The sequence below is a fragment of the Zeugodacus cucurbitae genome, chromosome 3 (assembly GCF_028554725.1).
Source record: "Zeugodacus cucurbitae isolate PBARC_wt_2022May chromosome 3, idZeuCucr1.2, whole genome shotgun sequence".
Taxonomy (NCBI): Eukaryota; Metazoa; Arthropoda; class Insecta; order Diptera; family Tephritidae; genus Zeugodacus; species Zeugodacus cucurbitae.
This window is the reverse complement of record NC_071668.1, coordinates 52,162,764-52,187,492: the sequence shown is the minus strand read 5'-3', so window position 1 is coordinate 52,187,492 and position 24,729 is coordinate 52,162,764. Positions and strand designations below refer to the sequence as shown.

Below are 24,729 nucleotides of genomic sequence, written 5' to 3'. Positions count from 1 at the left end.
AGTGTATAAAATGTTCGATTGCATCCGAACTTAGCCTTTACTTACATGTTTTAGGAATAAATTTGTGGCGATTTATATTATTATGCTTATCAAAGACGAAGTATACATACGAATATATAGACTTTCAACGAAGGTGGTCCGACAAGGCACACAACAGCTTATAGATTTCTCGTGTAACCTCTTATCAATTATTGTTGTCAAATTTAGGGAAGATAGAGATTGCTTTTGGCAGCAACAAACCTCATAAGTCTTAACTAATGTGGGAATATAGCGACATAAGCTGAAAATACACCGAATTTCAGGACACGCACAACGTGAACAAGTTTTTATACCATTTGGTGGTGGTTGTAGAGGAATCTTCTATACGATATGGAAATATCAATATATTCTCTATAAACTAAACGATTAGGCAGCAATTTTAAATCGATTTTAAAGCTGCCTTCGATAGCACGAAAAGGAGCTGCCTTTATGCCGCGATGTCTGAATTTGGTATCCCTGCAAAACTAATACGGCTATGTAAGCTGACGTTGAGCAACACCAAAAGCTCCGTCAGGATCGGGAAGGACCTCTCCGAGCCGTTCGATACCAAACGAGGCTTCAGACAGGGTGACTCACTATCGTGCGACTTCTTCAATCTATTGCTGGAAAAAATAATACGAGCTGCAGAACTAAATAGAGAGGGTACAATCTTCTACAAGAGTGTACAGCTCCTGGCGTATGCCGATGATATTGATATCATCGGTAGCAACAACCGCGCCGTTTGTTCTGCGTTTTCCAGACTAGATAAAGAAGCGAAGCGTATGGGTCTGGTGGTCAATGAGGACAAGACGAAATATCTCCTGTCATCAAACAAACAGTCAGCGCACTCGCGTCTTGGCTCCCACGTCACTGTTGACAGTCATAACTTTAAAGTTGTAGATAATTTCGTTTATCTGGGAACCAGCATTAACAACACCAACAATGTCAGCCTTGAAATCACTCTTGCCAACAGGTGCTACTTTGGACTGAGTAGGCAATTGAAAAGTAAAGTCCTCTCTCGACGAACCAAAATCAAACTCTATAAGTCGCTCATTATTCCCGTCCTGATGTATGGCGCTGAAGCGTGGACGATGACAACATCCGATGAGACGACTCTTGGGGTTTTCGAGAGAAAGGTTTTGCGTAAGATTTATGGTCCTCTAAACATTGGCAACGGCGAATACCGCAGACGATGGAACGATGAGCTGTACGATTTATACGACGACATTGACATAGTTCAGCGAATAAAAAGACAGCGGCTACGCTGGCTAGGTCATGTTGTACGGATGGAAGAAAACACTCCAGCTCTGAAAGTATTCGATGCAGTACCCGCTGGAGGAAGCCGCGGAAGAGGACGACCTCCACTCCGGTGGAAAGACCAAGTGCAAAGTGACCTGGCTTCACTTGGTGTTTCCAGTTGGCGCCAAAAAGCAAAAAGGAGGAATGAGTGGCGCGCTCTGGTGGATTCGGCTATAATCGCTTAAAGCGGTTCCTACGCCAAATATATATATAGGCAGCAAATCCTGAGAATTCTTAGCACCATCCCGAGCTTTATAAAAAAAACTTTCTTTATTATTAATATTATTTTATGGTAATTAAAAAATTTGAAGGAGTCTTCAGTTTACCGGCTACACCATAAAAGTGGCTACTGCCAAGTTTATCAAGTTGACTTATTAAATCCAAAATACACCATATCGTTGTATTCAATGTATAAAAAAAATTAAAAAATGTTTAAATATATGCTATCCTATCTCTTTTTGATTTATACCGGCCAGAGATATTCGGTATAGAGTGAAGTTTTGGTATCTTTTAATCAATAACAACGGTACATCGGGGGAAAAATTAGCTGTCTAATTAATACCAATAAAGAATCGCCAAATATATTTTACTTTCACCATCTTTAGATGTTAAATGGAAGAAATGTATTAAAGCTATCAGATTTACATCAGTTCACGTATCTCGAGAATATAAAAAGAAAAAGTAATATATGGGTGAAAGTTTTCGTTATATATTTTTTATTAACAAGAGATTCCAATAAAGTTTTGTTGCTTTAAAACTCACATTTTTTGTATTTTTCAACTGAACATTTTCAACAAAATTGATTATTTCTTAAACCGTGAAATGACTGAAATCAATGCCTCGTGCAGAAAGCTTTTCGTTGATCCAATTGCGAAGATACGCCACATTTGTGTAGACACCTGGCAAATTTGCAGCACCACAACCAATACCCCAAGCCACAATACCAGCTTGATAGTAACGTTTTGGGTTATTCGGATCGGGGCACACTAATGGAGAGCCGCCATCACCTTCGCATGTATCCTTGCCTTCTTCGCCACCGGCACAAATGAAACTCTGATCCAAACGGAAAAATCGTCCCAATCGTGTTTTACGTAGATTTGATTGGCAAGTATCATGTGGCACCATAGGTAAATCGATCTTTTTTAAAATAACCATCTTTACCGAACTTATCTTTGCCCCAACCAGAAGCATAACAACGTGAATGATCGAAATTGGCGTCCGGTTCAGGGAAACAGATGGGATGTACATTTTCCTGCCAAATGAAAGGTGTTTCCAAAATGAATAGCGCTATGTCGTTGAAGAGTGTGCGCTTGTTGTAGTTCTCGTGACGAATGATCTCTTTGACACGTGCATCTTGATGTTGCAACACCTCCTGTTTGGTTTGTGCGTCCCACTCTCCGGCCCGTGCTACCAATAAGTGTGGCTCAATGTTTTGCGCACAATGTGTAGCAGTCAGGACAGCATTTGGTGCAATTACAGAGCCACCACATTTGTAAATATTAAAGATCTCGCCATCAATTACCTTTTCACGAAAAATGGCAACCATCCAAGGGAATTCACCAAACTGTGACTCGCCGTATTTGTCGCCAGTAATTCTGAAACCTACACCGGTTGGATTACGATAACCACAACCTTCGTGTCTCTCGTCTGGTTGGATTGGTATGTTCGGTTCAGTTAACTGAAAGAGAAGAAAATGAGAGTGAAGAGAGCTCGTATCGAAATTTCAGGTTGTCTGCAATACCTTGTCTTCTGTACTACAGCAAACTTCCAAATATCCACATGGCTCTTCGAAATTCGCTCGTATATCGATGATGTTTTTTTTGATTCGGATTTAAAGTGGTTGCTGTAGGTTGTGGTCGTGGTGTTGATGGTTGAGGTTGTGAAAATATTTCATTTAATATATCAATTAAACTTTTTTCAGGTTGAGCTTGTGTTATTGTAATCGAGAGGAGAAGCAAATAAATGCCGATAATCGTCAAATTGCGATTCATTTTGCAGCTAACTACTTGATAATGGAAATTTAATAATTTAAATTAATGTTAAGCAATGAAGGAAGCTTCGCCACGATGTTGTTTCCACAGGTTGCGCAAGCTAAGCAAAGCTCCTCGAAATTTTACCAAAATATTTTCTTGTCCGTCTTGTTGAGATTGACAAATACCGTAGTAAAAGACTAACATGCAACACTAAGATGAGCATTAGATTAAGTAGTCCTATCAAACAAGTATATTTTACACAGATAATTGTCTGTAGATTATACTAAGTTGTCCCAATATCCATCTTTGTTCGTTCATGGTATCTATAGAAATTAGAACAAAAATATATAACTCACAAATGCAATCGCTCAATTAAAATTAAAGCTCACGATCCGACGAAGGTTTGTATTCAACTGAGAAGCCAATTTAGAATCTCTCTGGCTTTATTCTCAATATATTCTTCTTATCAGTTTCGAACTAATCGTAATAGCCAATCTTTTATTTAAAATGAAAGATTGACAACTAAAAATACTCAGTCCGAACTTATCCATGATACAGAGTACGTGGACGCTCCGATATGTACTTAGCCTACAAAAGAAAAACAAAACTTTGAAAAAAAAAAACAATAAGTAAGGGCTAAGTTCGGGTGTAACCGAACATTTAATACTCCCGCAATTTGCATAGCTCAAATACGTGGAAAAACTTTCGGGTATTGGTATTGGTATTCTTTGTATAAACAAGTAAGGCAGGGCTAAGTTGGAGTGTAATCGAACATTATATACTCTCGCAATTTATTTATGTAATTTAATTAACAGAACATACAATTTGATCTACATATTTGGCACTAAGTCCACTAGTGAAAAAAAAATAATCATACAAATATAGCATATTGGGACTGTGGTAATTCCTGAGCCTTTTTAGCTACATATTTTTTTGCCATCAATATCCAAGATTTTATGTGATGATAATTTTACTTAATTTTGTTGAGATATCTGACTTACTAACCTATATAGGGGTAATTCTACGATAACAGGTAACATGTGCGGCAATCAACTTAAAGTATTGCTTTTGTCCTTTATGTAGCTACTTTTTTAAATGAATCACATCATACTAATGTAGTGTATTAAATAACGTTACAATTTAATGCATACTTAAAACAATTTTTTTTGAAATTCCTTACAAAGTCTTAAAAAAGTCTCTCCCCTTGCTATTTTTTATTTAACTTTCGGACAATACATATATTTTTTGTATGAGATGCTAAACCTAAGCTAAGTTCATTCGGAAATAAAATAACACTGTCCAACAAATGAAGACTTTTTGAATGGAACAGAATAGCGATAATTCTGAAAGGGTATGTTGAGTAGATCATTTTTGTAGAACAAACTTATGGTCCAGCACGTCTGAGTTTTTTTTTTACAGTGGGTCAAAGTTTTCATTTTTTGGTCGAAGGGAGCATTATACTATATGAAAAAAATGTTGTAAGTTAATGTCTGAGAGAATTCTTATGGTCAGAGTTGTATTGTGGAATTGTATGAGGATTATTTTTGTGGAAGATCTTAACCCTCTAACTGGTTTCTTTATGGGTCAATTTGACCATTTATTCGAGTAAATCAAAAAATATCCTTTAAAAAAGGACATTTAAGGATTAAAATATTCTACGAAAATGTTTGGCGGAAAATTTCAGTGGGGGTCACCAAAGACACCATTGTTGTAAAAAAAGCTCTTTACGATTGATAAAAAAAATTATAAATTTGTTTTAATAGTGGTTTATTATAGTATGTTCATATTAATTTTTTTGCTTCGGCAGTAGTAGGACAATGGATTAAAGATTAAACTTAATATGTTCGATTCGGGTAGACTTGCCCTTGTTGTATTTCACGTGACGAATGATTTCCTTGACTCGTACATCTTGATTAGACTCCTGCATGAATGTACCCAAATTTAGCTTAACAGACCTGTACAGTAGTGTAGTGTTCTTAAAAATACTGCACTCATTCTTTTCTGTACAGTATGCCTCTTAGGGCAGCAGTAGGTAGCTCGGCATTTTTATTGTTCTCACTTACAGAGAGAGCTGTACATTAAGCGAAATTATAAGGACAGCTTGCCTGTGCTATTATACAACTGTGCAGATGAGTTCAGTATTATTCAACACGTGCATAAACATGGATGGTAAAGAAAACGACGCTCGTGCAATTAACGCACAAGAAAATGTATGTTTTTGTTGCAATACAATTATGTGTTACCATTATATTATATACAAACCTATTTCGTAACTAGAAATATCTGTTGTTTTATATGTTTGTGATTGTCTTTTGTATATTTGTGGTAATATAGTGTCCGAGCCCCAGGAAAAAACAGTGATTGTCGATTATATGAATGTATGTGAATGTTAATTATTACATATATTGAAACTAAATTGTTTAAAATCAGACTTTACATTTGGACAGATCAAATGAGTCTTCATTTAAGGAGTACGCTGCGTTTATAAAATCAAAATTATTAGCTGGTGAGCTTAAGCACACCGTTTCACGTGGTCGGAGCAAAGTGTGGGAGACCTTTTCCCGAGTAATTGATAAAAACGGCATAGAGACGACTGATGCAGTAGTGTGCAACACTTGTAAAAATGTGTATAAATTTGACAAAATCACATCTAATTTGGTCAAACACAAGTGCTACACAATGGCCAATAGCCGTCAGCGCAGTCTTCCTGCCGTTGATGTTGATATTGAAACAAAAAAGAAATGTATCAAACTTGCAACGGTGTGGATAGTTAAGAATGGTCGATCATTCAATATAATTGCGGATTCGGGATTAAAAAACTTGGCCCAGTTTTTTATTTCTCTTGGTGCGAAACTGGGAGAAAATATAAATATTGAGTCACTACTGCCGCATCCCACAAGTATATCGCGAAACATCGGTGCTCTCTACGATTTTCATTTTAATGAATTGAAATCCGAGATTCAAGAGCACAAAAAATATGGATATAGTATCACTTCGGATATATGGACGGACGACTTCTTCAAAGAATCCAACATATCACTGACGATGCATTACGTCAAAGAAGGCACACTTAAAAACCGCCTGCTAGCAGTGAAATCAATGGGTAGAGTCTCGTGTACTGATAAAAATTATAAAATGTTATTGGTTATATTGGAATCTGTATTTTATATCAACATTTCTTAGGCAATGAAATTAGAAATAAAATTAATAGAATTTTACGCGACTTTGGATGTGATTTGCTGATGGACGATCCAATCATTGTTACTGACCGGGGAGCCAATATGAAAGCCGCTTTCAACGAACTGAGCACATTACACTGTGTAAACCACTTGGTCCACAATGTGATTGCAAAGTTGTAAATGAGGTATCCGAATTGCTGGATCTAGTTAACCGTTGCAGCAAGCTTATTAAGTATTTTAAAAAATCTGGTCAAAACACGATATTGACAACAACTCTAAAAAGCTACTGTCCAACTCGTTGGAATACGATTTTTAACCTATTTAAGTCGGTCGAGTTAAACTGGATGGCAATTTCTCAGATTTTGATGGGAAAAAAGAAATATCTAGAATTCAAGATATTAATATAAATAACATTAGCGGACTGGTGAAACTTCTTGCTCCTTTTGAAGCTTGTTCGAAAAAGCTGGAGGGTAGCAATTATCCAACATTGCATTTGACTATTCCACACATTAATAACCTAAAAAAAAATAGCCACTCCGATAGACAATGACATCGAAATTGTATAAAAATGCAAGTTTTCACTTCTAAAATATTTAGATTCCATAGTTCATGCCAATTTAAAAAAATTTCATAACATTGCCCTATTTTTATTTCCACCCACAAATAAATTAACAAAATTCACAGATTTAGAAAAGGAACAGGTTGCCGAAGACATTGAAGAAATGATGATAGCTATTAATATAAATAGCCAAAATGATGATATTGAAAAATTAATTAAGCCCACACAGGAAATATATAATATTTTTGCAGATTATCCCCAACCTATTCAGAGTACTAACATTATATCCTATATTCAAGATGAAATTCAAACGTATAAAAATGTTAATAAAGCTTACAGTGAGGATTTTGATGTTCTGCAGTGGTGGTCAATTACCAAAGACCGTTTTCCGTTGCTCTACCAAATTAGCTGCAAGATATTAGCAGTGCAGCATCTGAAAGGGCTTTTTCTGTTGCAAATATTTAATCAGCGAAAAACGCTCAATATTTGCCACCACTGAAGACTTGGTAAACAAAATAATGTTTCTCTATTCCAATATTAATCGATTAAATATAGAATCTTTTGTAGGATAAAATAATTGATATAATTACTTTGAAATAAAATATTATTAGTTGCTAAGATGTATGTTTTATAATAAATACATTTTCAACGAAAAAATAAAACCAATGTTTTTTATATTATTCTTGCATATGACATACCAGTCATGAAGTTTCTCTCTCTGTACAGTAAGTAAACTGCACACCAAATTTGCTGTACTCATTAACAGCTGTACAACTATGGAGTGAGTGGAAACACTGCCTGTCAATACAGTCAATATTTCCATATTCACTCACATTCAATTATACTGTGCAGAAAAAGAAGTGTGCCCATTTCTAGAATAAGTAATTCATTTGCCGCTATGGGTGCATTCATGCAGAAGTCTAATCTTGATGTTGCAACACCTCCTGTTTGGTTCGTGTATACCACTCTCCGGCGCGTACTATCAATGTGGTTTGACGTTTGAAGCGCGCAATGTTCAGCTTTCAGGACAACAATTGGATTACGATAACCACAACCTTCGTGTCTCTCGGCTGGTTGGATTGGTATGTTGGGTTCCGTTAACTGAAAAAGAAGAAATTGAGAGTGAAGGGAACTCGTATCGAAATTCCAAGTTGTCTACAGATACCTTATCTTCTGTATTATAGCATACTTCCAAATAGCCACATGGATCTTCCCCAACCATGCGTATATCGATGATCTGTTGACCACTTTTAACCACCGCCCCTTCTGCGTCGAAAAATAACGTTCAACGCACTCTTTATTTAACACCACAAACTTTTCTACCACCAACAACAGCTTGTGGTTTAACTCACCAATGCTGATCAATTAACACAAAAAAGTTAGAGCTAACGATCCGACGATTGTTTGCTTTAACTGAGGAGCAAATTTAAGATCACTGTAGCTTTATTATAAAAATGTTGTCCTTATCAGTTTCGGATTTATATTTCTAGGAACCAACCTTGTTTGCTTTCACTGCATATCCTTAAAAATCCGCCTTCAAGTGGTCAAAATGTAACTACATATATCTCCGATTCGAATTTTGTCAGTAGCCTCCTACGAGAATATACTTCATCTTTGTTCACTTGTGATAGTGGTGCCATCGGGCAGAGAGGCTAAATACTTATCAGAGCACTCTCGTATGCCATCATAAAGCCCATAAATCACCGAAAGCAAGAAATTGATAAAATATATATTTGCACGCGAGATTTACTTAGAAAATTGGGAAGATCATATCGATCATATTTCATATACATCGATACCTATTAATTTGAAAACTTTCAACACGTTCCTAGGAGAACTATCCATTGAAAAGATGATGCATAGATAACTATCACCGCACAACTCGTATCACATCTCAACTAACAACAGATTACTTTGTTCGTGAGATATTTTAACGAAAATCAGTAAACATATCTTCTTATGAACTTCATAATTTGGTATCAAAAATTAATGGATTCATGAAAATGAATATGTTCACACTGTATATTACATCTCAACTAATAAAAATAAATGTTATCCTCAAATGATGATGAATGAATACCCATTCTAGACTAGATTGATTTAGCGTTAAATTGTATTTAACTGTCCGTAAATAGAGTAAAATAATTTGTTCTCTTGACCAGGCGCTCTCCGATAAGATTTTTCTTAAGGGGCTATAACGGTGTGAGATTTTCAAAAAATCGACTTTTTTATTTTTTGCTTATTCGATAGTTTATACTTTCAAAAATATCCTGTAAGATCGTATCTTGAATAGTATTTGAATGGTAGCGTTCGAAAGAGCGCCCGTTCGCTGGTATAAGCAGCTATAGTCGAAACTTTAAACGCGTTTTTCTCGAAACGACATTTCTCAAAATTGCTTACATCATAACTCAACGATACATTAACCGATCGACTCCAAATTTAAACTGAGTATTCTTGAATATATTTACTACACAATGACCTACGATATTTTTGATTGGTTGAAAATTGTCAATTTGGCATTAAAAAAATACCATTTTTTTTACCTAAAAAACGATTTTTTTCTTCAGAACTTCAGCCATTTTGTCAATTTTTGATATTTTTCAATCGTTAATAATTGTATAGGATATAGTTAAATATTAACTTTAATAACCTATTTGAATTTTTTTCGTTTCGGCAACTCATTCGGCCAGAATCATGTCAGCAGTTAGGGAACTTTTTTTTGACACCTACGAAGATAGCATATAACTCTGTTCTTTTTCAATATTTTTGTTAAGAAAAAATTTTGAAATATTGCTAAAAATATACCTTATTATGTGCAAAAAACTTCGAAACAATCGATCAAGTACTTTCTTTTAAAAAACTTCACGAAAATCGCTTAATTTTTCATGGGTTACACTGGTATAGCCCCATTCGTCCATTCGGTCAAGCGGTAATTTGAATTTTAATCTTGTTATCTTAATAAAACATGCGTACACGTTACAATTAGCAATATGAGATTGTATTGAAGATACGCAAAAACGGACAAATGCAAAATATAAACAAAAAAGAAGTTAAGACTTTTGTAATAGATATTCAGAGTATTTTACAATTTACATTTCTAGGTAAGTGGACGTGGTCACAGCTCAACATCCGTCTGTCCGGTCAAACAATTGGTCAAGCGATAATTTAGGTACGGAAGGGCATATGTGGTTAATTGAAGAGGCTATAATATAATGTTACGGTATCTAGGTTCTAGAATTGATCAGCTGATACCCGATAATCGAAATATAATTAATGGGTTACGTGGTTTTTAAAAGAACATATGTAACTTGTTTTCCAGGATTTATGAATTATTTATTTATGGAATAAATATAATAAAACGGAAAACCGAAATCAAAGGCCAATGAATATACAGAGGGTAGTCAAAATTATTTACACATCGGACGTTTTTTTACAAGTTTCACACAAAAAGCATTCGCTTGTTGTTGTTGTTGTCGCAGGGTAACTATGTTGTTGTAAACCTTGATCTATTCCCGAGCGAATGAAGTCGATTTGGTTACAGTAGCTAGAAATATGGCGGAGAAATAATCAAATTAACTGAAGACTCGCAGTAGTCAAAAGTATTTACACACGGCGATTTAGAATTTATCCTTGGATTTGGATTGAGAAAGAGTAGTGATTGTCCAGCGAATAAATGGACAGCGGCTACGCTGGTTAGGTCATCTTGTTCGAATGGACGAGCTGCAGCTCTGAAAGTGTTCGATGCAGTACCCGTTGGTAGAAGCCGAGGAAGAGGGAGACCTCCACTCCGACCAGGACCAGGTGGAGAAGGACTTAAGGCCACTTGGTATTACCAATTGGCGCCAAACTGCCAAAAAGAGAGATGAGTGGTGCGCTGTTGTGGACTCGGCTATAACCGCGTAAGATCGGAGACTGTTAGCAAGATTAAGACTAGTGTTTCGGCTTCGAAGTTAGTTACGATTTATAGTATTTCAATGAATACTGTTTATAATGTTAATAAAAAGAAGAAGACAAACAAATGCTAAAGGAGAATTTAAAGAGAACTTGGCGGAAACCGGTGATAACTCAAAGATAATGTAGAATATTAATAGAAACTATCATACAAAATCCGCAATAAATCCTGTTAATATTGCAACACAGCATATTGAATGAACAGTCATTGATGCTATTAATTGTTCAAAAATTAACAGGAACGCCTACGTTGTGCATTAAGTGGTAGAGCCCGACCAATTAATCGGACCAGTTCAGCCACAAATGTAAGCATCGGCATTGGCCGATTCTTTTTGACTTCAAAAGTCACCTAAATCAATGTTTTGTTTTTTACCTTTTTTGACTTATTCAAAGCTTGAAATATGAATTATTCTGTTCACCTTATACAGCATAATTCTATTCATATTTGACTGAATCAATCATTCCTCATGATAATAATATAAAGACTTCATTTGAAAACATATGTTTGAATTTGTGATATGCCCTCAATTAACCCTTTCATGCCAAATGTTGCCTATAGGCAACATTGTACTTACCGGCTTCTAACTCTCGTTATTTAAATATTTTTGACCAGCGGTTTTTTCAATTATGTAGACTTATGTGTTGTGCAAGCTTACAGTTACATTTTTTGTAATGAGCTGTGCACGTATTCATTCTGTTGGCCTTCTCCGCAGAGTGGAATTGTAAAAATCGGTTTCGCGAAAAAGTTATACTGAAGTGTTTATACAAAAAGTGCTCAAAAACATAAAAAAAAATTGTTTTATTTTAAAACAAAATGAACTATATAAATAAGTAAAGATAAGAGAGTTATTTAAAAAAAAATTTTCACGAGAAAAGTGTTTAGTTTTTTTATAATAATCTAATTTGTGCCTATAAGCAACATCCTGTAACTAATGAACCAGGATACATAGGACTTTGAAATTTTTATCACTTCATATTTGAGTTAAGGCTAATATATATCTGTCCTAAAAAAATGTTAGCTCCGCCCATTTTAATTCTGACATGAAAGGGTTAACGAACCACACCGCATGAACCGCATTTGTCGTGTCTACGCTGGACGTGACGATATAGAAACTCTCGTTGCTATTGTGACAGTCAATTTTAAAAAATTTCTCGAAGCTTCTACAGACAGAGTCTCCATCAATATGTATAGCCGGCCGATTATATGTACTTATACAACGCGAGATACAAATTACTTAGCCCATATCTTTGAAAAATAACGGATTTATTTTACTAGATCTACTATTTTCGACTAAAGTGAGAAGGCGAATCCCACTTAAAAAACACCCCAATGAAAATGAAAACGAAACAACAGTCTGGGATGAGAGACCCCAAATTTGTTGACGACCACTGTAAACGTATTAAGGAATACGATATAAGGGCATGCACCTGGAATGTCCGGACCCTTAATTGGGAAGGTGCGTCTGCCCAGCTGTTTGGTATCCTCGTAAGAGTAAAGGATAACATCACCACCATCCAAGAAATGCAATGAACGGGACAAGGACGGAAGAAGGTGGGTCCTTGTGACATCTACTACAGCGGTCAAATAAAGGAGCGCAGATTCGGTGTGGGATTCGTGAGAGACTCCGTCGTCGAGACCTAGCATTCACTCCGGGGGATGAACGCTAGCCACAATCTCTATCAACGCGATGTTCAACATATCGCAAATTTGCGCCCACGCCCCGACGGAAGAGAAGGACGTTCTGATCAAAAATACCTTCTATGAAAGCATAGAACGTACCTACGAGCGCTGCCCCCGTCACGATGTAGAAAACGTACTTGGTGATTTCAACGCTATGATGGTTAAAGAAGGTATCTTTGAAGAAGGTATCCATGATATAACATCACCAAATGGGCTTCGACTTTGCCGGGGCCTGATATGTGGTCGTCTATAACTTATCAACAAAAAAAAACAGAGCTTTGGAGATCAAATAATGTTGAAATGAAATGTCTTTTTGAGTATATTCAAACGCAACGGATAATATTGAACGTGTCTTAAACCATAAAATTGCAATTACAGAATTACAGAACCACCACATATGTAACCGTTTAAGGTTTATTCCATCACGCAGAATGGCCACCATCCAAGGGAATTCACCAAACTCTGACTCGCCTTCTTTGTCGCTAGTAATTCTGAAACCTACACCAGTTGGATTACGATAACCACAACCTTCGTGCCTCTCGGCTGATTGGATGGGTATGTTCGGTTCCGTTAACTGAAAGAGAAGCAAATGAGAGTGAAGAGAACTCGTATTGAATTCCCAAGTTGTTAACATATACCTTATCTTTTGTACTACAGCATACTTCCAAATAGCCACATGCATTTTCTTCATGTAAAAGTTGAGCTAACGATCCAACGACTGTTTGCGTTAAACTAAGAAGCAAATTTAAGATCACTGTAGCTTTATTATAAAAATGTTGTCCTTATCAGTTCCGAACTTATATTTCTAAGAACCAAACATTAATTTGAATTAAATAATTTCCATAGAAGAGCATACAGTCCGTCGTGTTCAATGATTAACTGACAATGGTGTCCATATAAGTACACAAGTATAAATACCGGCGAAAACCCAAGGTTTCACGAAGAGCTCTTTAACCAATTTTAATTGTCACCATCAAAGAGTCACCTCAGTCAGCAAAAATCGTTATGCTATCACTACATTGTCTTAATAATCCGCCTACACGTTGTCAAAATGTAACTACATATTTATCCGATTCGACTAAAATTTTGATTTCATCATAGTTCTCTTGTGATAGTGGTGCTATCGTACAGTGAGACTAAGTACAGATCACCCTCATATGATATCACAAGGAATATAAATCACCGAAAGCAAGAAGTTGGTAAAATATATACTTGCACGCGAGATTTACTTAGAAAATTTAGAAGATCATATCGGTCATATTTCATATACATTGCCTATTAATTTAAACTTTTGACACCTTCCTAGAAAAACAAAACATTATGAAGCTGATGCATGGGTAAACTACAGTTTACGCTCGATAATCACACCTCAACTTGCATCACAACTCAACTATCACAGAATACTTTGTTCGTGAGAATGTTTTATTGTGGACATCATAACTTGGTATCAAAAATTAAGGGATTCATGAAAATGAATCGGCACGCACCATCTCCTAGTCACTCCGGACTAATTCGACTGGCTTTTCTCTAGTCTTTGAATCTTGAAAAGCATGAGTAACACCAAAGAAAGTAAATAAGGTTTTATCATTTGTTATCGTTTGTGGACGAAGCTGATTATTAATCAACGTCCATACGGTTGGTTAAACCGCTAAATGAGGAGGCTATAACATAATGGTTGATCAGGTGGTACCCAATAATCGAAATATAATTAATGAATTATGGTATTTTCAGCAGAACATAAGTTTCTTCTATAAGCGCATATGTATATTAGTTAGTTAAAATAAAAAATAATTAGATTTTAGCGAATGACGTTTTTTTACAAATCTATAAACCTAAAGGTAAAATATAAAAAGAAATGACTTTCATAGTACTCCCGCAATTTACTTTTTCTAATTATACCCTGAACAGGGTTTGTCACGAAGTTTGTAACACCCAGAAGGAAGCGTCAGAGACCCTATAAAGTATATACATATATAAATGATCAGTATGTTGAACTGAGTCGATTTAGCCATGTCCGTCTGTCTGTATATATACGAACTAGTCCTTTAGTTTTTAAGATATCGTGTTGAAATTTTGCAGATGTTATTTTCTCTTCAAGAAGCTGCTCACTTGTCGGAACTATCGATATCGAACCACTATATCATATAGCTGCCATACAAACTGAACGATCGGAATCAAGGGCTTGTATGGAAAACTTCCGCATTTTACTACATATCTTCACGAAATTTGGTGTGAGTTATTGTTCATAGAAATAATTTAATCTCCGAAAAAATTGTTCAGATCGGTATACTATAGCATATAGCTGTTCAGATCGGTTTACTATAGCATATAGCTGCTATACGAACTGAACGATCGGAATCAATGGCTTATATGAAAAACTTCTGCATTTCACGTGGTATCTTCACGAAATTTGACATGGATTACTGCCTAAGGTAATAATATAATCTCCGAAGAAATTGTTCAGATCGGTTAACTATATAACCTTAATGTTTCTAGCAAACAACCCGGCTAAAAGCAATTAGTAAAATGTTTTCTTTTTTTTACTTACTTTTTCTTACGTCTTTAGATTTGCTTAAACACATAGTTACTAAAAGAAATGCACCTGTGAAGGGTATATTAGCTTCGGTACAGCCGAAGTTAACGTTTTTTTCTTGTTTTATTAATATAACACACATTTGAGCAACATACATATTCGGCATAGAGTCCATTAGAATAACGAAAATCATTATTTTTAGTATATAGAGCCTGGGGTAATTCCTGGACCGATTTCAACTATTTCTACTATCCTGATCACTTTGGTACATATCCATACTCCGTACACATATGAAAACTCATATAAGTACATATGAAATAACTTCATTACAGATGAAAATGTTCTCTTTGCTTGATGCTCCAAAAACAACACTAACTGATATTTCGCGCTATTTTACATGGAATGGCCGAATATGTTTCGTCTTGTCCTAATTCACCACCAGAGCCATTTGCACCTCTTCTTTGCATGGAGAAAGCAGAACTAACAGTGCGGTTATTAAGGCCAATGATATCCGCGTATGCCAGCGGCTGTACACTCTCTTAGAAGATTGTACCTATTCTATTTAGCTCTTAAGCTCGTATTATTTTCTCCAGCAATATATTGAATAAGTTGCATGATAATGAGTCACTCTGCTTGAGCGTTTTGTATTATCCAACATTAGTTTACATAGTCATATAAGCTATTCAGGCATAGAGGCAGTTCCTTGTCGTGTTATCGAAAGATACTTGGTCTAAGTCCAAAACTGAAGTCGTGAGCTGCTTGAGCCATATGCAAAATAAGCGGTTGTGGTCACCTTCAAGAGAAAGTAAGGATTTTTTCTCACTTGCGTGAACTTTTACACATGACACCATCACCTCATTAGTGGTTCATCTAAAATTTATAAACTTGGTATAATAATATTATTTCAAAACTTTTCGAAAAATCGTGTCAACCGACGTAAAATTTGATTTTTGAGATGAACAGGTTTAAAGTTTTAAATTACAACGGATATGGCCAGATGAGCGAAGTCAAAAAAATGCATCGATGTTTTTTTCCGATATGATGCATCGAATAAAATTACCAACAGATTCTTTCAATTAAAAAAATAAATACATACACTTTACACGCGGTTTTGTCGTCACACTTATCAAAATATTTCCAAACTTTAACGAAAATCTCAAATATGTATGAAAATGTTGTTCGTGTCATAAGAAAATCGAACAGAAATATAATTAAACGTTGCAATGAAAAGCTTCAATATACCATCCTACGATTCCAGGGTTAAAATGGGTATGGTTAGATAGAGGTAATTCTGCTTCTCCTCTGATTTGCTCTAAAAAATCATTTAACTTTTTAACACATTTTAGCGTTAGTGTATAATAAATTGATAATATAAATGAAAAATTTACTATAAATAGAAAGATCGCAAGAAAAAAATTGTCAATTTCCAACATAAAATGAGAATATATCTCAAAACTATAAATTTCCGGAGGTATGGTTTATTTAACCATACACATTTCAATTCTGAAATCGTGGGAGGGTATACTAAAGCCGACTTCGTTCTCACTCTTTTATTGAAATACTAACTTCTGTTATAAGCTCCTCAAATGAAATGTGCTCCTGCGGTATGAACACTATCAAATTTGTGTCGCGGTAGAAATCCTACAGTTTATTTTTCTCTAATTATAAATGGTCTGCATATCCTAGCGCGATCCTAGATATTAATATATTAAATGACGCTAGCTATAGCCCAGCAATCTGTTTAATGGGTCTATTGATAAAGTACAAGCAGTTATATTGGAGGATGGGATCATGTATAGAAGTTCACGTAAGTGAGGAAAGTTTTTGATTGTTTCACACATGGTTCAAGCAGCTCACGACTTCCGGTTTTTGACCAAATATCCTCTGGGTAGCCAACAAACAGCCGTTTGGAGGCGAGCTAAAGTGAGAAAGCGAACCCGCTTCTGAGGTTGTGCATAGGGTTTGGGAGCCATCACATAAAAACGAAGTACCAATCAAAAATCGACGACATACTTGGATGAGGAACCCCCCTTTTGATGACGACCCCTGCAAACGTTTTAAGGGCATGCACCTGGAATGTCCGGACCCTTAATTGGGAAGGTGCTTCTGCAAAGTTGACATCACCGCCATCCAAGAAATGCAATGGACGCCAAAAGGTCTGATGATGATCGACTTCGCTGGGGCCCGAAATATGGTTTCTGTAGTACCAGATTCCAGCACAATAAAATTCATCAAGCAACACGGCTGTCTCCTGATCGAAACACGCGTAATCATATCGATCATGTTGCGATAGATGGGAAGACATGTCACCAGTGTTTTAGACGTGCCTACGCTCCGACTACCAAATATAGACTCGGACCATTATCTGGTTGCAGCGAATATACGCACCCCGCAGCAAAGAACGCCCGTCAACAACCACAAGGAAGGTTCGACGTCGAAAAGTTGCAAACGCAGCAGACAGCCAAGAAATACTCTACTCGACTTGCACTCCTGCTTTCTGAGAACACTCATCAGTATCTCGGTATAAGGGAACTGTGGAATGGCATCTCAAACTCATTGTGTATCGCTGCAGCCGAAACAATTGGATTTCGGCAACGACAAAAAACGAGTTTGTACTTACAACAGCCTGCCTACCTCGCAACGTTGCAAACGACCACAACACGTGCGGGATGGGATAGATACCGAGAACTGAAGGGGGAAGCGAAACGCATGTACAGACAAAAAAGAAAGAGGCTGAAATGCGTGAGTATGAAGAGCTTGAGAAGGTGGCAGACATTACCTCCGTTTTGAAAAAATTTTGAAAAAATGAAGCGATTTAATGAAGGTTTTCAGACCGAAGCATCCTCATGTAGAGACCAAGATGGTAATCTGGTAACCGATGTCCAGGGCATACTGGAATTTTGGAGGGAACACTTCTCCGACCTGCTGAATGACAGTGATAGTAGAACACCAGGAAATGGCGAACCCGAAGAACAACAAAGCTGCGGGGGTCGATATATTACCGGCCGTGCTATTCAAATACGGCAGTGAAGAACATGACGATTGGAATCTCAGTTTGTCTGCCCAATCCATAAATAGGGAGATCCCACAATCTGTGACAATTACCGTGGGATAAGCCTCCTAAATATCGCCTATAAGTTTCTATCGAGAGTACTGTGTGAAAGACTAAAGCCCACCGTCAACAAACTGGTTGGACCTTACCAGTGTGGCTTTAGACCTGGAAAATCCACAACTGACCAGATATTCACCATGCGCCAAATCTTGGAGAAGACCCGTGAAAAGATGATCGACACACACCACCTTTTTGTCGGTTTTAAAGCCGCTTTCGAAGGCACGAAAAGGAGTTGCCTCTATGCCGCGATATCTGGATTTGGTATCCCCGAAAACTAATACGGCTTTGTAATTTGACGTTGAGCAACACCAAAAGCTCCGTCATGATTGGGAAGGACTTCTCCGAGCCGGTCAATACCAAACGAGGCTTCAAACAAGGTGACTCTCTATCGTGTGATTTCTTTAACTGGATGCTGGAAAAAATAATACGAGCTGCAGTGCTAAATAGAGAAGGCACAATCTTCTATAAGAGTGTACAGCTGCTGGCGTACGCCGATGCTATTGATATCATCGGAAGCCTGGATAAGGAAGCGTAGCGGATGGGTCTGGAGGTGAATGAGGACAAGGCGAAATATCTTCTGATGTTTAAGCGGAACTTCCAAGGCGTCTATCCGTTTACGTAAATATTCGATGATCGGGTGCATTATTCCGACTAAAGTTCGATGAATGCTGTCTTCGAGCTCCTCGAGAATGCTGGATGCCTAGAGAAAATAATCTAGAGGCTTTAAATCGCATGATTTTGGCGGCCATTTGACTGGCTCTGGCTCTCGAAATTATAGAGTCGTCAAATTTTGCACTCAATATGTCCATATTTAGATGAGAAACATGAGGTGGCACACCTCCGCGTTGGCCAACATCGTGTTATAACGCTCGCTATTCCTCAGCTCGAAAGAAATAATGTCGGCATACCATGCAATTGAGTTTCCTGAACCACACGAGGATATGCCTCGTCCCCAACCGTCGTCGGCTTCCATTATTTACAGTGTCCAATTGGGAAAGCGCTTCAAATGATCTGTCGGTTTCAGTTCTTGTTTCAACAAAATCTTATACGATTTCAGAGCCCAATCCAAGAGCAAAATGGTGACATCAATATTATGATCATTTTAGAATTCTATTTTCCTCCCACCTGAACGGTGTTTCCAAAATTAGCAGCGCTACGTCATTGAAGAGTGTGTCGTTGTATTTCTCATGACGAATGATCTCCTTGACACGTGCATCTTGATGTGGCAACACCTCCTGTTTGGTTCGTGTGTCCCACTCTCCGGCGCGTGCTACCAATAAGTGTGGCTCAATGTTTCGTGCACAATGTGTAGCAGTCAGGACAATATTTGGTGCAATTACAGATCCACCACATTCGTATATGTTTAACAACTCGCACCAAATTACTTCATCACGCAGAATGGCCACCATCCAAGGGAATTCACCAAACTCTGACTCGCCTCCTTTGTCTCCAGTGTTTATTAAAACTACACCATTTGGATTGCGATAACCACAACCTTCGTGTCTCTCGGCTGGTTGGATGATTATGTTCTGTTCCGATTGCGTTTTCTTAATGAAAATCGAGAGTGAAAGTAGATAAATAGCGAAAACCGTTAAATTGCGATTCATTTTGCAGCAAACTACCTGAAAGTGGAAATTTGAAAAACTAACTTAAAAACAATGAATGCTCGTATGGATGGTGTTTGTTCATATGGAAGTCAACCACAGGTTCTCGAGTTGTTAAACCCCTTGAAATTATAAAAGAATAAATAACTCACCAATGCTGAGATTATAAAAAAGAATAAATAACTCACCAATGCTGAGCAATTAGCACCAAAAATTAAGAGCTAACGATCCGACGACTGTTTGCGTTAAACTGAGGAGCAAATTTAAGATCCCTGTGGCTTTATTATAAACATTTTTTTCTTATCAGTTACGAAGTTATATTTCTAAGAACCAATCTTTAGTTTGAATTTAACAATTTCCAGAGAAAAGAACTCGACGTTATCAAGAGTAAGAGAACGATGTCATTCGTATACATACATACATACATCGGCTTATGAAGTACCATGGTTTCTTGCATGATACGCGAATTATTTTAATACTGGTTGGTTCAAATAAAAAATAATTCGATTTTAGCGAATGACGTTTTGTACAAATCTATAAACCTAAAGGTAAAAAATAAAACGAAATAACTTTTCTAGTACTCCCGCAATTTATTTTTTTAATTTTATTGAGATAACACACAATTTGGCCCGCATATTCAGCTTAAAGTTCATTAAAATATCGAAAATCAATATATATATTATATAGGGGCTGGGGTAATTCCTTGAGCGATTTCAACTATTTTTGCCACCCTGATCACTTTGGCATATATAACTCCATACTAGGGCTCTTAAAATTATTCGAATATCCGGTTTGTAACCGTTCATATGAATATCAATCGATTAATACAATTCGAATATTCGTAACATTTGCGACTATTGAAATCTAAGCGGCCTTTGATTTTTGCTTGTTTTTATTTCTGAAAATGTCAATTGTGCGCATTTTTCGTGAGTTTCACTTTTTACAATAAAAATTTAAATCTAATGAACTTGCCCTTGCTCGAATAGTGGACAACGAACGATTAACCGGATATTCGGAAATGAGCGGTTAATCGAATAGTCGATAACTTACGACCGGATACTGCAAACCGAATATTATTATTCGAATAATACCCTATCCGGCTAAATCGGTTAGTCGATTAGTCGAATATCAAGAGCTCTACTCCATACCCATATGAAAACTCATATACATATATAAGTATATATGAAAAAACTCCATTACAGATGAAAATGTTCTGCAAAGAGTGCTTGATGCTCCAAATACAACACTAACGAATGTAAAGCCATATTTTGCATGGCATAAATCGAATAAAAAATGGGAGCCACGGAAATAAAGAAAACCACTTCCTTTAACAGGCATATTCAAAGCTGGCACATCCAAAACAATGAGAAAGCTTTTATATTACGTTTGTTATTAATGAATATTCCTGGACCAACATCTTTTGAATTTTTTCAAACAGTTAATAACCGATTATTCAATATATACCAAGATGCATGTCGGGAATTGCAATTGTTCAAAGAATATAACCATTGGGACTTAACTCTTGTTGAAGCTGCGTTGACATCAATGTCGAATAACTTTAGTCAACTGTTTGTAAGTATTTTGACGATGTGACGATCCATCGCAATCATCGACTTTGTGGGAAAAATACAAAAACTGTTTGATGGAAAATGACATATTGCATCGAATTAGGCAAACAGACCAATGTCTAAACATAGATTACTCGGCTGAGATGTATAATGAAGACTCATTGTTAATCGCCGAATTCTGTATATAAATATGAAATTTACCACCAAATCATTGACTGCTTTTCTGACGACAGAAGAGGATTCGTATTGTCCAGATTCAACAACAACCGCAAATGGGGTTCACATCTTTGTTAAGCCTGGAGAAAGCAGAACTAACTGCGCTGTTATTAAGGCCATATCCGCGTACGCCAGCTGCGTCCAATCGGAAAAGCTATGGCGCTTCAAATGATTTGTCGGCTTCAGTTCTTTGCCAACACAATCTTACACGGTTGCAGAGCAAAATCCAACCGCAAAATGGTGACACACTCTAATGGATATTATGAAAAAAATTGTCGATAACTTTCCAAGACCCTGGATATAAAATATGGAGAATTCAGTGACGAAAATATCGGTAAATCTCTCAGATATTTTAATTTAATTCAGAGGGAGTTTCTTCTGTTGGTGTGTCTCTGAACCAAAAATTGTTGAAATATATGAAATATCTTATCTAAATTAAGTGAGCGTATAGTCTTCTTGAACTTATTCAAACGTAATGGATAATATTGAACATGTTACGTAAAGTGCGTAAAATCAATGCCTCGTGCATAAAGCTTTTCGTTGATCCAATTGCGCAGGTATGGCACATTGGCATAGACTCCCGGAACGTTTTCTTCACCACAACTCACGCCACCCGCTACAATTCCAGCTTGATAGTAACGTTTCGGATTATTTGGGTTGGGACATACTAATGGTGAGCCGCCATCACCTTTACACGTGCTCTTGCCTTCCTCGCCACCGGCACAAATTAAACTCTGATCCAAATGGAAAAATCGTCCCAAACGTGTTTTTCGTAGATTTGCTTTGCAAGTATCATGTGGCACCATGGGTAGATCAATCTTTTTCAAAATCACCGAATTAACTCCACCTTTGCCAAACTTATCTTTGCCCCAGCCGGAGGCATAGCAACGTGAATAGTCGAAATTGATGTTCGATCTGGGCAAACAGATGGGACGTACATTTTCCTCCCACGTGAAAGGTGTTTCCAAAATGAGCAGCGCTACATCGTTGGAGAGTGTGCCTCTGTTGTAGTACTCATGACGAATGATCTCCTTGACACGTGCATCTTGATGTGGCAACACCTCCTGTTTGGTTTGTGAGTCCCACTCACCGGCGCGTGCAACCAATACGTGTGGGTCAAGGTTTAGTACACAATGTGCAGCAGTCAGGACAACATTTGGTGCAATTACAGAACCACCACATACGTAACCGTTTAAGGTCTTGCCACCAATTACTCCATCATGCAGAATGGCGACCATCCAAGGGAATTCACCAAACTCTGACTCGCCTTCATTGCCGCCAGTAATTCTGAAACCTACACCAGTTGGATTGCGATAACCACAACCTTCGTGTCTCTCGGCTGGTTGGATGAGTATGTTCGGTTCCGTTAACTGAAAGAGAAGCCAATGAGAGTGAGGAGAACTCGTATCGAAAGTTCAAGCTGTCTATAAATACCTTATATTCTGTGCTACAGCATACTTCCAAATAGCCACATGGACCTTCTCTACTTATTCGTATATCGATGATGTTTTCACCACTTCTTACCACCGCCCCTTTTGCATCGCAAAGAAAACGTTCAACACACTCCTTATTTACACCACAAAATTTTCCACCGCCAACATTATCAATGCTTTTCGCTGGTTGTGCTTGCTTAATGAAAATCGAGAGTGAAAGTATATAAATGGCGATTACCGTTAAATTGCGATTCATTTTGCAACAAACCACCTGAAAGTGGAAATTTGAAAAAATAACATGAAAAACATTGTGTGGTCGTCTCGATGGTGCTTTTTTTCTTAAATCAACCACAGATTCTCGGGTAGTTAAGCCACATGAAATTAGAAAGAATAAATAACTCACCAATGCTGAGCAATTAGCACCAAAAATTAAGAGCTAACGATCCGTCGACTGTTTGCGTTAAACTGAGGAGCAAATTTAAGATCACTGTAGCTTTCTTATAAAAATGTTTTTCTTATCAGTTTCGAACTTATATTTCTAAGAACCAAACTTTAATTTGAATTTAACAATTTCCATAGAAAACCACGCCGTCCGACGTTATCAGTGATTAGGACTACTATGGCCTTCATATAAGCACACAAGTCTTAATCTACTTAAGTCAAGAAGTACAAAGTCCAAGACGATATGGTCCACTAGGTCATGCTGTTTGAGCTATCTTGCAACTGGGCGTGGCTTAATAAAAACCGACGCGTGATTACAGTGAAGCTCTTTAACCAATTTTTGATGGTCACCATCAAAGATTAAAACCTTTTTCATTCACTACGTTTTCTTACAAATCCGCCCTACACGTTGTCAAAATGTAACTACATATGTACCCGATTGGGTTAAAATTTTGACAGTAGTCGCCTACGAGAAGACACTTCTTCATAGTTTCACTATGAAAAGAGTGACGCTAAGGAGCAGTGAGCGTACGGACCACCCTCATATGTCGTCACAAGGCCCATAAATCAGCGAAAGCAAAAAGTACATGCGCGCGAGATTTACTAAAAAAATTTCGATTTCTTCGAACAGTATGCACAAAACCACTCATTTGGAAAATAAAAATTGCAAAAACAAAAAAATTTAATATAAATTGTTTGGAATCAGAAGAATGCGTGAGAAAGTAGCTTTCACGGTACACAACTTTATAATCTAAAAAAGTTCCTGCTACATATACACCAGCATTTTTAGGTATATAATATTTGTATGTCGCCTATTAATTCTAACACTTTCATCGCCTTCTTAGAAAAACAAACTATTTTGATATATATTATATATATTTACGCATAGAGAAACTAAAAACCACAGTGTACGCTTGATAATTAACGCTCAACTTCTATCACAATTCAACTAACAACAGATATCTTTGTTCATGAGATACTGTAACGAAAATCAGTAAACATGTTTTCTTATGAACATCATAATTTGGTATAAAAAAGGAATTAATTCATGAAAATGAATCGGTTCACACCTGAACACCTATTGAAAACTAGACTAAATTAGCAGAAAATAATATTAACTGTCCGTATATGGAGTATAATCATTATGCTCTCTTTGTCGGGG

At 36.9% G+C, this 24,729-nt stretch overlaps 2 protein-coding genes across 2 annotated transcripts; both read right to left on the bottom strand.

The window, feature by feature from the left end:
* Positions 1-1,848: 1,848 nt before the first annotated feature.
* Positions 1,849-19,912, bottom strand: LOC114804510 (phenoloxidase-activating factor 2-like). Its single transcript, XM_054227414.1, is given in 5 exon segments — positions 1,849-2,467; positions 2,469-2,995; positions 13,037-13,234; positions 13,299-13,392; positions 19,431-19,912. Coding segments are annotated over 5 exon segments (1,641 nt in total). The 3' UTR covers positions 1,849-2,127.
* LOC105216866 (phenoloxidase-activating factor 2-like) lies at positions 19,790-24,612 on the bottom strand. Its single transcript, XM_054226434.1, has 4 exons — positions 23,530-24,612; positions 23,128-23,397; positions 20,098-23,063; positions 19,790-19,927 (listed from the first exon to the last, which is right to left on the bottom strand). Exons 2-3 carry the CDS (start codon positions 23,380-23,382, stop codon positions 22,188-22,190), a joined length of 1,131 nt encoding a protein of 376 aa, XP_054082409.1. The 5' UTR covers positions 23,383-23,397; positions 23,530-24,612; the 3' UTR covers positions 19,790-19,927; positions 20,098-22,187.
* Between the last annotated feature and the right edge of the window lie 117 nt (positions 24,613-24,729).

Bases quoted from the DNA above. Each gene is read 5' to 3' on its own strand.
- LOC105216866 (XM_054226434.1), bottom strand. From the start codon at position 23,382: ATGAATCGCAATTTAACGGTAATCGCCATTTATATACTTTCACTCTCG. The intron at 23,064-23,127 runs GTATTTATAGAC...CTTCTCTTTCAG, and splicing joins GCTGTAGCACAGAATATAAG to TTAACGGAACCGAACATACT.